The following is a 17,295-nucleotide window of genomic DNA, read 5'->3' on the forward strand; positions in this document are numbered from 1 at the left end:
TTATTTTTAGATTTGTATCCTCAGAAAAGGGCAACCAAAGAAAAAATAAAGAAATGAGATTGCACCTAACTAAAAAGCTTTTGCATGGGGAAGGAAATCATCAGCAAAAGGAAGAGACAGCCTACTGAATGGGAGAAGATATATGCAAATAGTATCCTCAATAATTATTCAAAAAAATATATATATATCCAAAATATATAAATAACTCAGACAACCAACACCAAAAAAACCCAAGCAACCCAATTAAAAAATGGGTAGAAGACTCAATAGACATTTTCCCAAAGAAAACATACCGATGGCCAACAGACACATGGAAAGAAAACATTACCAGTCATCAGGGAAATGCAAATCAAAATCACAATGAGATGTCACCTCACACTAATCAGAATGGCTAGTATCAAAAGTACAAGAAATAACAAGTGTTGACAAGGGTGTAGAGAAAAGAGAACACTCCTGCACTGTTGGTGGGAATGTAAATTAGCGCAGCCACTGTGGAAAATAGTATGGAGGATCCACAAAAAATTAAAAATAGAACTACCATAGTAGCCAGCATTTCCACTTCCGGGTATTTATCTGAAGAAAACAAAAACAATAATTCAAAAAGTGATATGCACCCCTACATTTTTTAGCAGCATTATTTACAGTAGCCAAGATACAGAAGCAACCCATCAATAGATGAACAGATACAGAGATGTGGTGCATATGTATAGACAGACATAGTGGAATATTGCTCAGCCATAAAAAGAATAAAAACTTTCCATTTGTAACAACATGGGTGGACCTGGAACATATTATGCTAAGTTAAATAACTCAGAGAAAGACAAATACCATATAATATCACTTATATGTGGAATCTAAACAAACAAAACAGAAATGGACTCATAAATATAGAGAACAAAGTGGCGGTTGCTGAAGTAAAGGGAATTGGGGGAATGGGTAAAGTAAGTAAAGGAGAATAAGAAGTACAAATTCCCAGTTAGAAAACATGTCACAGGGATGCAAAATACAGCACAGGGTATGTAGCCAATAATATTATAATAACTTTGTAACTGTATAACTGTAACTGTAGTCACAGACAGTAACTAGGCTGATGATGACCATTCTGTAGTATATATAAATGTCAAATCACTGTGTTGTATACTTGAAACTAATATAATACTGTATGTCACCTATAATTCAATAATAAATATAAATAAATGAATAGAAAGGAAGAAAGAAAGGACAGAAGAAAGAAATTAAAGTATTTGGAAAACTCTACTTGTATTAATTTTAGCATAATTTCAAGTTTCATAATCCTTAATAATTCATATATTTTCATATAAAAATGAAAATCTATAGAATATTATATCATTTCCTGATAGCCAACAGTAAATCAGTGCATACTATTGGTTGGGTAGTTTTTGAGGTAGTATGTGTGTATTTATCCCATTTAATCATTACAAATTTTTGAGACAGACAGACTAGTATCTCCATTTTCTACATGAGGAAATGGGCACAGAGAGTCACATTGCTAAGTGAGCAGCAGAACTGAGATTCAAACGCAAGCATTCTGACTTCAGATTCCACACTTCTAATAAGCAGGCTATACTGCCTCTAGAGCTTGAATTTTGAGATCTATTTTGGCTTGTCAGGACGATTTGTGTAACTCACTAACTAGTAGACTGCATAACTATGATGATAGAGCAAAAGCAATGGCATTGGGAGGGAGCAGGCAGGGGTCAGAGATAGATTTTGGAGAAATTAAGTAAGAAAATCAGTAAGAGTTGGTCACCGATTGTATGTGTGGGGTGAGGAAGGGATAAGGAGGAGCAAAGTCCAGAATGACTCTGCTTAAGAAGTAGGCACTTTAGAGGGGAGAGGGGTGGGGGGATAAGCAAGGCTGGGGATGGGTATTATGGAGGGCATGTACTACATGGAGCACTGGGTGTTATACGCAAACAATGAATCTTGGAACACTACGTCAAAAACTAATGACGTACTGTATGGTGACTAACATAACATAATAAAAATTAAAAAAGAAGTAAGAATTTGAAATCAAGTAGGAACTACAGTAGAAAGGCAAGTTATATGTTTTTTTTTCTGTTTTGTTTTGTTTTGGTTTTTGGCTTGGGATGAAGTTCAGCTTGATCCACAGACTTTGGGATGTTTGTGAGACGTTCTGTTCCAGAAACCAGTTAGGCGGCTTCACAAAGAAGCAGGCAATGAGTGAGAGGGAGTGTAGAGAGCTGTCCTTGTCCCTAAAATGCTGACCCATCCCCACCTCCACAGAGACCATTCCTCCTTGAGAATGTTACTGTGGTGAGGATGGATGTGTGCTTGTCAATGGGGGGAGAGGAGCAGTTATCATAAAGTGAGAAATATCTCTTTGACATATTGGGCAGTGAAATCAGGCAGAGTAAAGAGTGAAATCAGGAAAACCCCACAAAGCACAAGTACTAACACCATCCCTCCAACACAGGGCTGACCACGGTCTCTGGTTTTACATTCTGTATATAGAGACGCCATGCTGGCTAAGGCACTCTACATTACATAAGGACCTGTACCTTATTGATTTTTTGTCGTTTTTGAAGCACCTACCACAAGGTAAACATGTCTGTTGAGTTATTAAATCAGGACCTCTTCTCACTTCTATAAGAAGTCAAGGAATTACTTTAAAGATGCTGCTAGTCCTTTTAGAGCTGCGCTTCAAGCATCATCGGGCTGGCTCAATGGAAGACAGCCTCATTAACAGAATAATGTGCTAGATTCATCCCAAGAAGCCAACGGGAGAGCCACAGAGGCAGTGAGGGAACAAAACAAACAAAAGAATGCAGTGCCTGCACATGTGTCTGGAACCTGCTATTAGTCATGTCAGCCTAATCTGATCGAAGAAATCCTTCAGACAAAAGAATAAGATATTTTGGTTCAAGGCTCATTAAAATTTAGAGTGGTTAATTTCCTCCTTAACTTTAAGTAGCTAGAAAGGAAGAAGAAATGAAGATACCAACATAACAGCTGACTTTTTTTTCAACTAAAGTTTTTTTTAACTGCTGAAATTTAAAGTATTTGTTTCTTCTAAAACTATCTGAAATCTAATCTATAAAAAATTAATTAAGATGGAATGTTTAAAAAAAACAAAATGCACTTCAGCGAAAAATCAATGGTGCAAATTAGATGGATTTAGACTGGGTTAAGTTTTCCAAACTAAAATGTAGAAGATAAAGATTCTTCTAGACAACACTATCAAAATAATTGTTTAATGATTATTATGACTTTTCTTTTATAAAGTATCTCCTTTGAGGCTTAACTGAATAATTAGATTGCAGCACAGCTATAACACTGATTAGTCAAATCACCTCTCTGATATTTATTTTTAAAATACTTATAATGACATGAAAAAAATAGCATTCAGGTAGGAATTCAGGCTGAGTATTTAAAAATCAACAACAAAGAGCAAAATACTCACGATATGGGATTTCCAGTGGATGCCCTGTTATATCACACCATCCAATCGGGTGAATGTCAGGGCTGTCTGCATCCATCCAGTAGTCATATTTGTGGTCCCAGCCATCGAAATGAACCTGTTGAGTAATTAGTATTTAGTAATTAGTATTTCATTATGCCTATATCTAAATATTAGAAGACAGACCTCTGAATTTGAGACTGCAATTATAATAATCATACATTACAACTAGAACAATATTTTTAAATGTGCCATCAAAGAGCCTTTTAATCTAACCACCAAAGGCTGTTGTACCAATTTTTCTGAGAAATTAAAGTTGGTAAATTAAAAAAAATCTGTCAGAGATTGGTTAGAATTTGAAGGGATAATACCAATCAATTTTCCCAACCAAGTAATAAATACTGTAATGCTGGTGGGAAGACACTTTCTCTCCTGGCTGCCATTGCAAAAATCATGTCAGTTTCATGGACAGGAGTCATCAGTTTGACATCAGTACAGCCTTATACTATTGGGAAATGCATGGATTTTAGAGAGAATAAAGGAAAGCAATAAATTTCAAAATCCTGACAAACAAGGAGAGATAGAGCCACTGGAAATGAAGGTAAAGGAGCGGAGAGAATATGCTGAGGTAGATGGATTAATAGCGCTCTTGCTAGCTATAAAGAATGGTGTGAGCTTTCAGGAAACCTGAGGAAGAGATATGGCTCAAGTCCAGCAATCCAGCAAATGGTTATCACTATTTTGCATCTTACCTACAAAACACACATACATATAACTCACATATACACACACAGGTCCAAGTATAATTAAAATGAAACTCGATTTCTGAAACAAAAATCACACACTTGTTTCTGAAAATTATTGAATTCCATGTTATATGTTTCTCATCAGGATGAAGGAACCAAATTATTTGTGCAAGCAAAAAAAAAATAAGAATGACAATATTTAATAACCCTTACTCTCTTACATATTTTCTGTTTCTATCAATTAAATGGTGCATCCCTTATTCAATATAAAAAAAACCCCACAATTTATGAAAATCCTAATTTTTATAAAAAGAGCAAGATTGCAAGCATTATAATAAACCAACTGAAACATAAGTCTATTATACAGGACATAGGACTAAAAAAAAAGAAAAAAAAGGTAAAATCGTGCATAGTAAATCCCAAATAGAGTCCAACACTTCTTCTCAAGGTCCATCTTTCTAAAACATGTGGTTCTCCAAGTTTGGTTCCCAGACTGTCAGCACCTGCATCACCTGGACACATGTTAGAAATTCAGATTGTTGGGTCCGAACTCCACCCACTGAATCAGACACTCTAAAAGACAGGGCCTAACAATCTGTGTGTAAACCAGTCCTCCAGATGAATCTAATATGTGCGGAAGTTTGAGAACCAATATCTTAAGAAAAACTTCCAAAAGCATATTTCTACCACATGTGGGCTTCTGGCTGAGACAGCAGCAACTATGAAGCTGGACAAAACACAGGAAGTGACTGTTTTTAGACACTGGCCAACAGGCACTGCAGATACGGAATCCCTAAGTACACCTGTCAGCCCTGTGACACTGTTAGCCTGTGGACAATTTCCTGAGAGCAGCAGAGGTGGAGAAAAGTCAGTCGTGCTGTGTTGAGGAGACACACATTGCAGTTCAGTGCTGGTGAAGCAGCTGGAAACTGGAGGACAAACACTAGAGAGAATGGACCCCAGAAATCTCTGGGGTTTTTGTTTGTTTGTTTTTGTTTTGTTTTGTTTTTGTGAGACCTTGGTCAAGGGCTGGACTGTACCTGCACAAGGTGAGAGGGTGAAGTGAAGAAGAGAACATCTGATACAGAGCTGCAAGCAAAATGAAGATAGCAGAGGTCACACTTACTGGGAGAGTGGAGAGACCAGAGTGCAGAGATCGTAAAACACCTTGAGAATTTGACTGAGACACCAAAAAGGCCATACTTCTGCAGTAAGAACCATGTCCTAGAGTATTCTAGACCAGCCCTAAAAAAGACTAAAATCAAACCTCAACAAGTTTAAGAACAGCCATCAGTAATAATTGCCTGACTCAACAAGTTCTCCCAAATCCGAACACTGCAACATTCATAATGTCCAACATAAAATGAAAATGTATTTGGCATGCAAATAAGCAGGTCAATGTGAACCTTACTCACTTTTTAAAAAAGAGACCCTGTGATGGCCCAGATGTTGTAATTAGTAGACAAGAACTTTTTAAGTAGTTATTAAAGCTATTAAGTAGCTATTAAAGTTTAAGGACCTAAAGGAAAAATGGTCTTGATGAGGGAACAGATAGGGAATCTCAGCAAGGAAATGGAAACTGTAAGATATAAACAAATAAATTCTAGAACTTAAAAGCAGAAATAAAAAGTTTCTGAATAGGCTTAATAACAGATTAGACATGGCAGAAAAATTAGTAAGTGAACATTAAAACAGATTCATAGCAATTATTAAACTAAAGCACACACAATAAAAAATTTTGAAAATAAACAGAGCCTCAGGTACTTGTAAGATAGAATCAGATGGCCCAACAGACATGTATTTAGAGTCCAGAAGGAGAAGACAGACAATGGAGTGGGAATAATGGTCAAAGCAGACAAAAGTTGAAGAAATAACATCAACAAAAATTTCCCTATTTTGGTCAAAAAAGTCAATTTACAAGCTTAAGAAGAACAGCAAAACCAAGCATATTAAGTACAAGGAAAATGGGGTGCCCGAGTGGCTCACTTGGTTAAGTGCCTGTCTCTTGGTTTTGGCTCAGGTCATGATCTCCAGATCCTGAAATCAAGCTCTGAGTCAGGGCTCTGCACTCAGCAGGAAGTCTGCTTGTGGATTCTCTCTTTCCCTCTTCCTCTACCCCTCCTCTCTCTCCTGTCTTTCTCAAATAAATAAATAAATCTTGATAAATAAATACAAACCACTAAAAATGAAAGACAAAAGAAAATTCTTTGAAAGTAGCTAAAGTAGTATAACATATTACATACAGGGACCATGACAGGAATGTAGCCAACTTCTCATCAGAAACAGAAAAGGCAACAAGACAATGAAATGACATCTTTAAAGCAGTAAGGGAAATAAACTGTCAACTGAGATTTTATATATTACAAAAAATATCCTTCCAAAAGGAGCAAAATTAATTCTCAGATAAATAAAACCTGAGAAAATATTCACCTACAGATTTGCACTGCAAGAAATATTATAGAAAATATTTCAAGTGAACAGTAAGTATTATCAGATGGAACGACAACAATTTGGAATAAAAATGAACAAATTTAGAAGACCCATTTTAACTGATTTCTACAATTACTGTAAAGCTGCAGTTATGAAGACAGTGTCATTTGGCTTAAGGATAGGCAAATGCATTATTGGAACAGAAAAGATTATATCAATTCATATATATATATATATATATATATATATATACACATTCAACTCCTTTTCAATGGCTATGACAAGATTATTAAATAGGGAAAGAGCAGCATTTTCAGCAAATGATACTGCATCAAGTGGATATCCACATGTGAAAAAAATCCAAACTAGCTGATTCTACCTCACCTCCCACATAAAAATTAATTTGAAATGGACCACAGACCTAAAAAAAAAGCTAAAACAATCAAACTCAAGGATGAAACTTAAGATAAAATCTTCATGATACTGGGATATTAATGGATTTCTTAACATATAAGCAGCATTACCCATAAGAGAACAAATTGGTAAATTCAATTTTAATCATAATAAATTCTTCAAAATCATCATTAATAAAAAGGAAAACCAAGCCAAGGATATTTGTATATTTATCTGACAAAATACTTGACAACCCAACAAAAAATGAACAAGACTTAACATGCTCTATGGAAGAAAAGGTTTATGAATGGTCAATAAGTAAATAAAAAAATTCTCAACTTCACTATTCATCAAAGAGACCAAAATGAGACATACTACACACCCACTTGTACGACTTAAATTAAATGACTGACAACATCAATTATTGGTGAGGCTGTGGAGCTCCCAGAACATTCATACAATGTCAGCAGGGTTGGAAAATTATACAATCACTTTAGAAAATGTTTTGTTATTTTATTATAGATTTAAAATGTTCCTACTCTGTGGCTCCTGGCAATTCCACCCAAAAGATGAAAATACATTTGTAAACAAATGTTCCTTTCAATTTCATTCATAATGTCAAAAGCTGAAAACTACCCAAATGCCCAACAACAGATAAACATCTATTCACAAGCAAGTGTAGTATGGGCATAAGATGAATTGTACTCACCAACAGAAAGGGACAGTCTGTTTATACATGCACAATCATGCATCAATCAAACAGACCTCATATAAAGAAAGAAGGCAGACACAAAAGAATGCATACTGTATTGTTCCATTTATATGAAGTTTGAGAACAGCCACAGAAATCAGATCCATGTTTGTCTGGGAGAAGGTGGGGGGCAGAACTGCCCCAATGGGGCACAAAAGGAACCTTCTGTGGTATTGGATAGCTGTCAAATCTTGATTGGGGTGGTGGTTATACAGGATGTACATTCCTCAAGTCATCAAAATCCATGCACAAAATCTGTAACCTTTTATCATTTGTAAACTCCAGCTCCATAAAGTTATCTTATTTAAAATATTTCTACATGCAGCTGCTATCAAATGGGGTTATTCTGATCTTTTACTATATTTATATATTGTGATGTTTCAGCACTCTGGACATCGCCAAACTGCACACAATACTGTCAGTACCAGACAACTAAATATTTAGTTGTGATAAGCAAAAATTGGCTCTCCTTTCAAGAATGGAATGCTTGTTATATATGCAAAGAGTGAATCATGGAACACGACATCAAAAACTAATGTACTGTACGGTGACTAATGTAACATATAAATAAATAAATAAAAGAATGATGCCTGTTGCTCTGGATTTAACAGCAGAAATTATGTAAAATGGAGAGAAGGAGAAATAGAAAGTTTTCTCAAATTTCAATATTTCCTCTGACTTTCAATGTCCTTCTCTTTTCAGTTTACATTGCAACTGTTCATGTTTCAGAAGCAAGACCACGACCTCTAAGCACAAACAAGACAGGCCAAATCCTGCTGCAAGAAGTCAGGTCTCTCTGTTCCTGCTATTGTATCTGGACTTGGGAATCCTACTGTGGAATTCAGGTCTAAAACAGAAAAACTAAAATGACAATATCTTTTTTAAAAGAGTTTGAAAGCAGATACAATGTTTTTAAGTACTTTGTTCAATTTTTTTCTCTTACTTTCATTAAGAAATATTAAATTACCCTTTCCAGTGCTGTATGTAGTCACTCACAATGAAACCATGGAGATTAAAAAGAGCCCTTCTTAATCCAAAGATGCAATGCTCCACTCCTCCACAAGGGCCATCTAAACTTGGAATATATAACCAAAATCTGACCCATATACATCTTTATGAAAGATATTTTCATATCTGTGGATCTTCATATCTCTGGATTTGAAAATCCAATTTTAAGAATTCTAACCAGATGGTCAAGTTAATAAAGGAGATTGGCATTTTAAGAATATTTACAGAGTTCTTTCATAAAGGAAAGAATTATTTTGAAACCAAATCATCTCTATTTCATGCATTTATGATTTTTATATATTTGGGTTTATATAAAGCTGAGCAAAGACATGGATACTTCTACCTCAGGTTTTGATAAATTGGTAAACAAAGGTTCGCTAATTGAATCAAACAGTTTCAATTTGGTAAAAGTCAGATAATTGAACCAAACAGTCTCAATGATTAGTAAAATAACTTGGACATTAAAGAATTAGACCAGCATATTAAAAAACAAGGCCATACGCCTTAATGTAAATCCAAAGTCGCCAGTCCTCTCTGACATAGACTTTCTCACTTTGCCTTATCATTACTGCCCCTCAGCCCTCCAGCCTTACCACTGTGCTTCAGCCATCTTCAATGCTGCCATGACATTAGCACCATGACTTACACACTCTCAGACCTCAAAAAGCCATCAGTGGAATGAGATACACAGCAGTAACCATCACTCCTCACTGTGCCTTAGGGCAGCTGGAAAATAAACAGTTTTTTGTCTAGGAACACTAGAAGCTAAATTTAATGCTCAATCACAACAATTTTACTAGCCTAACCGATATTACTTACTATGCTTCTTTGCTTCTGTTATATGGTTTTTAAATTTGTAATTTCCACTTTAATGAGCTTATTGGATATGTGTACTTTATTGTCAGAGGCTTCTAATCTATTTTAAAAGCCTATGGTGAAAAATTATAAGCATGTAGATGATGTTAATTTATTAAGAAAGAGGCTTCACTGTACGTGAACTCCTCTTGCTTTAACTGAATACATTTTCAGTTAACTAGACTTAACCTTACATTTCATTCTAGAAAGAAAAACTGAGTTTTCATATATTATTCCTGATATTTATTACTCATAACTATTGGTGCTAATAAGGCAATAGTAAATCTCACTTCCTGTGATGCAGACATCTGTTGTTGCATGGTGTGGGGGGTGCAGAAAGAGTGCTGAGTCTAGACCTATGTTCCTCTGTAGGACAAGCAAGCTCACATCACACTGTCACAGAAATACCACCATCATCTGAGTGCAAGAGCACTGGGTATGGCAGGGGACTCACTTTTATTGTATGCTTATATATTCCAGACACAGCTGTAAAATATATACATCATCACTTAATGTCTACAATATGTTGTTTTCGTAGATTCTGGAAAGGAGACTTTGAAGAAGTTCGCTGAGATCCCACTCTAGTAAACAGCAAAACCAGGCTTTAGCTGAGAACAATTTCTTGAGAGAACCATATAAGAGTATAAATTGTGAGGATATTTGGGACTACTATACCTAAGAATCTACTGTAGCAGAGGTAAATTGCATTTTTAAAGTATAAAAAGGAATTTTCATAGTGAAAACAATATAGCATGGAAGAATACAGGGCTGCAGGCCAGAACTATGCATACTTTTGCACATTCAACATTAATTCTACACTAAGCCAGTCTGTTCGGGGGTCTATCCAGGCAAGAACAGAGGGGGAGGGAACGTGAAGAAAAGGTATTATAACAGACAAGTATATAGACTTTTAAAATTAGTCTCACACATTACTACCTCCATTTTACATAAGAAGCCAATGAGATACATAGGGATAAGAAAATGTGCCCAGCATTTCCAATCCTTGCTTGTGATATGAAACCCTCACTCATCCTCCTGACCATGAGCCTGAACTGCTGTTCAGTAGTACTGGGACTGGCCGCCCCTACCTACGGTCCTTTCCAGAGCTTCCATACCCACTCTCGGTAAATTACTTCAATTCCTTTTCCCTGCTAACCTCTCCCTAAACCCATCTGCTCTTTTACAAATACAATTGCTTCCATCTTCCTTTTAGTGCATTCCTATAATAAGTATTATAAAGAAAGACATGTAATCATTAAATAGAAAAATTAACAGCTTCACAATAGCTATTCTAAAATACATGTCATTTTTTAAGGCCATGACCCAAATTCAGCATATTTCTTGGACAGTGGTTTTCAAAATTCAGTTAGCAAAATGCCAACTGTCTCCTGCCCTACCAGAACTCTAATTCAGGGATGGGGGATGTCAGAAACAATGCCTGGAAATTATATTTTGTTTTTAACCACACATCCTAGATTATCTGCTAAAGGTGGTTTTTGGATAAAACTTTTAAAATGCTTCCTTAGGGTATCCCCATGGCAACAAGGTTGTTAATCAACTGAACTTGCCACTAAACTCAGTTCCATCTAAAGCAATGAAGAATAACTTATTTTTTTAAATCGTCACAAATCTTTTAATTCTGTAAGAAACCAGTCCAAGAGGGATCTGGTTGAAGGCCTAATGTTGAAGACATTCAACTCCAAATATTTCCATCTGTGATAAATATGTCTACATAAGTTTCCATTTCTTTCTATGGTTACTGTTATAACAAATACAATTAGTTTTTCCCATAAAATATATTTTCCCCATAAGATTCCCACAAGAAATAAAAATGCCAAATTTCCGATAGAATTCCCAGGGCTTTAATTCTTGTGAAGAAATCTAAATAGTTCCTCAGAGTTAGGCATAATTGTAGCCACATTCAGGGCCCCACAGCCACAGGTTCGTGCATAATATCTTAGGAAGAAAAAGCTCCTCCAGAAGCAGTGTGAGGACACACAACCTCAAAATCAGTTTATGGTGGTAACTAACATAAACACCTTTATAAGCTCTGTTGGAAGATTTGAAATGTGTTAAGCACTGAAGCGACATATGCTACACGTCCATTGTGAACATAAAGGCCATTTCCTTCCTGGTTATTCATTAGAATAACCTGTGCTCCCTTCCTCTTCTGTTCAGGACACCGGCCCTCACAGCGGACACTGCTTCAACAAGCACTCTCCATTTGTCCTGACATCCCGAATTCCCACTTTGGATCTGCTATCAAATCATCAAGGTTTCTCTACTAAACTACAAATTCTTCATACTCATTATTTACAAACCGCCAACACAAAAAGGAGTTTAGCCACTTACATTAAAGGAAGGTAGTGTTTCTAAATATGAATAGTGGGACATAAGGCATGTGAAAGAGAAGAAAATCTGGTTATATTTTGAGGGACCACAGAATTTACTGTCCAAATGGGACATTTTAGTGCATAAGAGAGAGAGCACTACTGAGTTCACAATTATAACACGTATAATCCCAGATTATCCCAGGTAAGCCAAAACACATAATTACATTTGGTAGTCTAAAGATGACTTCTATAAATAAATAATCCCCCCCCAAAATAACGGCAAAGGGGAAATACTACACATCTCTTATTATAATATGAAAAAAACTACACCAGTTAGTTTAAATTCCCATATTATCACTGACAAGAATTTACTGTACATTTATATAGGGAACACTGAATAACACAATAGACAATATAAGGCATAAATAATGATTTATGCAACTACCATCATATCTATATGGGTAGTATCAGCAAAAACACATACTTGCAGCTGTACTTATGAACTGAATGTATCATGAGCACTATTTCTAAATTTTTGAAGCCATGGGTGGGTTACATATTTTTTCTATCCATCCTTATATTTATTAGTACAACATCAATTTTACTAGTGGCTAGTTCTAAATTACTTGCATAAAGGATATATGCATTTATTATGAGTGTATGTTGGGTTTTATTAAATTTTTTGCATCTATTGATATGATTATTTCATTTTTTTAGCCTGTTGATATGATGGAATATATTAATTTTTGGATTTTGAACCAGCCATGCCTATCATGCATAAATCCTACTTGGTCATGTTGTATAATTCATTTTATATGTTTCTGGATTCGATGTGTGAATATTTTGTTGAGGATATTTGCATCCCTGTTCATGGCAGATAGTGGTTTATAGTTTCCTTTTCTAGTAATGTTCTTGTGTGGCTTTGAATTTAAGGTTAATGCTGGCCTCACAGAATGAGTTAGAAGGTATTTCTTCTCCTTCTATCATCTAAAAAAAAGATTATAGAAAATTGGTATAATTTCTTCCCTAAATGTTTGATAGAATTCACCAGTTAAACCATCTGGACCTGGTGGTTTCTCTTTTGGGAGATTATTAATTTCTGACTCAATTTGCTTAATATACAGAGGTCTATTCAGATTGTCTATGCTTTTTTGTGTGAGTTCTGGCAGACTGTGTCTTTTAAAGAATCGGTCCACTTCATCTAGATTATCAAATTTGTGGGCAGTGTTGCTTACAGTATTCCTTTATTACCCTTTTAACATCCAGAGGATCCATAGTGATGTCTCCTCTTTTGTTTCTGATGTTAGTAATTTGTGTCTTCTCTATATTTTTTTAGTCAGCCTGGTTAGAGGGTTATCAATTTTATTGATCTCAAAGAACCAGACTTTGGCTTACTGCATCTCTACTGATTTCCTGTTTTCAATTTCACTGACTTTTGCTCTAATTCTTCTTATTTATTTTCTTCTGCTTACTTTGGATTTAATTTACTCTTCTCTATTTTCCTAAGGTGGAAATTTAGATTACTGATTAATTTAGATCTTTCTTATTTTCTGATACATGCATTCAATGCTATAAATTTCCCTCTAAACACTGCTTTTGAGGCATCCCACAATTTTTGATATTTTTAGTTAGTTCAAAATATTTTTTTTACTTTCTCTTGAGATTTCTTCTTTGAACCGTGTGTTAATTAGAATGTGTTATTTAATCTCCATGTATTTTGGGGTTTCCTAATTATCTTTCTGTTTTTTATTATAATTCCATTGTGGTCTGAGAGCAGACACTGTATGTTTTATGTATTTTTAAAAATCTATTAAGGTGTGTTTTATGGGTCAGAATGTGGTCAGTCCTGGTGAATGTTCCATGTAAGTCTGAGAAGAATGTGTATTCTGCTGTTGTTGGATAAGAGAGTCTATACAGTTGAGTGATGGTTTTGTTGAGTTCAACTAGATCCTTACTGATTTTCTGCCTGCTGGATCTGCCCATTTCTTAGAGAGGGGTGCTGAGGTCTCCAGTTGTGATAGTGATTCATCTATTTCTCTTTGCAAGTCTATCAGTTTTTGCCTCATGTAGTTTGACGATCTATTCTTAGGTATATAAGAATTATTTTTTGGAGAACTGACCACTTCATCATTATCTACTGTCCTTCTTTATCCCAAATAACTTTGGGATAAAGTTACTTTGAAGTCGGCTCTGCTTATAATTAATATAGCTATTCCTGATATTTTTTTTCACTAGTATTAGCAGGGTATATTTTTCTCCATCTATTTTACTTTTAATCTATATGTATCTTTATACTTAAAGTGGGTTCCTTGGAGATAACATATAGTTGGATCATGTATTTTTATATACTCTGACAATCTTTGTCTTAGCTGGTGCATTCATTCAATTGGCATTCAAAATAATTACCAATATACATAGTTGGATTAGCATCTACCATAGTCACTGTCCTTTTTCTCTGTTTCCATTCTTGTGTTCTATTTTTTTTCTGCTTTCATGGTTCTGAATGTGTATTTCATGATTCTATTTTTCCATTATTAGCACATCAATTACACTTTCTAAAAAAACTTCTTTTAGTGGTTGACCTACACTTTACAATATACATTTACAACTAATTAAAGTATACTTCAAATAATACCATACCATTTCACTCATAAAATAATATTAATTCCTTTCTCCTGCCTCCAATATCACTGCTGTCATTCAGTGAACATATATAAGCATACATATACATATAAACATATACCTATAATATATATAAATATAATAGAAACATTGTTGCTCTTATTATTTAGAATTAACTGTAATTTGTTATATCAATTGAGAATAAAAATAACAGTTTTCACTTTCTCTTCATTTATTCCTTCAATACTCTTTGTTTACGTAGAGCCAAGTTTCTTCCTATTTCATTTTCCTTCTCTCCAAAGAATTTATTCTAACATTCTTGTAAGACAGACTTACTGGCAACAAATTCCTTCAATTTTTGTTTGTCTTGGAAAGTCCTTATTTTTCCTTCACTTTTTTAAGGATAATTATGCAGGGTACAGAATTCTAGGTTGGTGAGGGTTTTTTCTCTCAACATTTTAAATATTTCACTCCATTCTCTTCTTTCTTGCCTGATTTCTGAGATGAAGACAGTTGTAATTCCCACTTTGGTTCCTCTACTGGTACAACATCCCCCTTCCCTGGCTTCTTTTAGGACTTTATCTTTGATATTCTACAGTTTTCAATGTAGTACACCTTGGTGTAGTTTTTTGGCATTTATTCAGCTTGATGTTCTCTATGTTTCCTCAATATATGGCCTGACATTCAACATTAATATGGGGAAATTCTCAATCCTTATTTTTCAAATATTTCTACTGTTCCTCTTTTTTTCTCCTTTTGGTATTCTCATTACATATATGTTACTCCTTTTGTAGTTGTCCCACAGTCTCTGGATATTCTGTTTTTTCCTTCTTTCTCTTCACTTTTCAGTTTTAGAAATTTCTACTGAGACATCTTCTAGGACAGAAGTACTTTCCTCAGAAATGACCAGTCTAAGAAGCCCATCAAAAGCCTTCTACATTTTTGCTACAGTGTTGTTTATCTCTAGCATTTTCTTTTAGTTCTTTCTTAGGATTTTCTTCTCTCTGCTTATATTGTCCTGCTATTCTTGCATGCTGTCTACTTTAACCATTAGAATGCTTAACATATTAATCACAGTTGTTTTCAATTTCTAGTCTGATAATTCTAACATCTTGCTATGTCTGGTTCTGATGCTTGCTCTGTCTCTTCAAAGAAATTTTTTTTTTTTTGCCTCTTGGTATGCCTTATAATTTTTTCTTGATAGTCAGGCATGATATATCAGGTAAAAGGAACAACTATAAACAAGCCTTTATTACTGTGGGGGTGAGGTGTAGGGGGAGGGTATAGATTCTAGAGAATTTGATTAGGTCTGTTTTTTAGTGAGCCACTGGACTGTGAACTTCACTGGTATTTCTCAGGTTTGTTCTCCTCCCTCAGCTGGAACAAGATGGTTACAGCAGGCTAGAGGTAGGTATTTCCCTTCCTTCAAGTCAATTAGGTTCTGGTAACACCTCAGTAGGTTAGGCTCTGGTTAGCTAGCTTCCCCTGAGGACAGGCTTTGCTAAGAACAGAGTGCTCTGGCCTATTTCAAAATGGTTTCCTTTCCCCTCCCACTGCTGGATGTATGAGATTTGTATCCAGTATTTACTGTAATTGAGCTCCTATTAGAATCTGGTCAAGTTCCTAGAGGTAAACTTCACAATACTGTGGAGGGCCCCATGACTGGATCCCCTGGAGATTTTAACTCTGAGTTGTCCACACACAGCCCCCAGCAATTTGTCGATTCCAGTTCAGGTTTTCCTCATGTTCCAGGAGGTCATGACTCCCAAATCCCACTTGCCATCTCTCCAATCTCAGGGCAACAGTGTGCCCTGCAGACTCCCCTCACTTTCAGATCCAAGAAGAGTTGTTGGTTTTCTAGCCTGTTCAACTTTTTACTTGTTGTTAGGACAGCATGGCAACTTCCAAGCTCCTTACCTGCAGAACCAGAAACTGAAGATTTCCTCCAATTTTTTGTTATCAGCACCAGATAATATCTGGAGCATATTTGTTGAAGCATTTTAACACTGTGTTTGTTGGAAAAATGAATAAACAAATGTTCAGATTCAAATATGCCTTTTCCAATTATGTAAACATTACTGAACAAATCTATTTAAGTTTAATCAAAACCTACTGATCTATTTATTTTACAGATCTATTTTCTGAACTACCAACATTTTTTCCCTTTCAAGTAAAATGACATTGAAATATGTGAAAGTGACTGACATGTTTTTAAGCTGTTTATTCTTTAGAAACAAAAGTGGACAAATGTTTCTCTGGGTTATAGTGACTGTTTATAGGTAAACACAAATTTTGGTCTAGCTAAAATTATGGCCTGTCTACATGGTGAGGATGAATAGAGTGAAGAGTGTGCATGGCCAGGAGGCAGGGGAAGAAAGAGAGCTCCAGCCACAGAATGAAAACCCCACATAAAAGTCAAAAAGTTGCAAAACAGGCCTGTATTTAGAATCACAGGCATAGAGGTATCAGAGAAAGACAATTATCATATGATCTGTGATATGAGGAATTTGAGAGGCAGGGCAGAGGGTCCTGGGGGGAAGGGAGGGAAATATGAAACAAGATGGGATCAGGAGGGAAACAAACCATGAGAGACTCTTAATCTCAGGAAACAAACTGAGGGTTGCTGGAGGGGAGGGAGGTGGAAAGGATGGGGTGGCTGGGTGATGGACATTGGGGAGGGTATGTGCTATGGTGAGTGCTGTGAATTGTGTAATA

At 35.5% G+C, this 17,295-nt stretch overlaps 1 protein-coding gene across 3 annotated transcripts in view; it reads right to left on the bottom strand.

The window, feature by feature from the left end:
• L3MBTL4 (L3MBTL histone methyl-lysine binding protein 4) overlaps positions 1-17,295 on the bottom strand; it is a gene marked incomplete at both ends in the record, with an annotated part of 359,304 nt that overhangs the window by 187,144 nt on the left and 154,865 nt on the right. For all 3 annotated transcript variants that reach the window (XM_080822147.1, XM_080822146.1, XM_080822148.1), the window contains one exon: positions 3,446-3,560. In XM_080822147.1, the coding sequence (XP_080678273.1) occupies positions 3,446-3,560 (115 nt within the window). The remainder of the gene's footprint in view (positions 1-3,445; positions 3,561-17,295) is intronic.

Source organism: Martes martes (genome assembly GCF_963455335.1).
Source record: "Martes martes genome assembly, chromosome: 13".
Lineage (NCBI taxonomy): Eukaryota > Metazoa > Chordata > Mammalia > Carnivora > Mustelidae > Martes > Martes martes.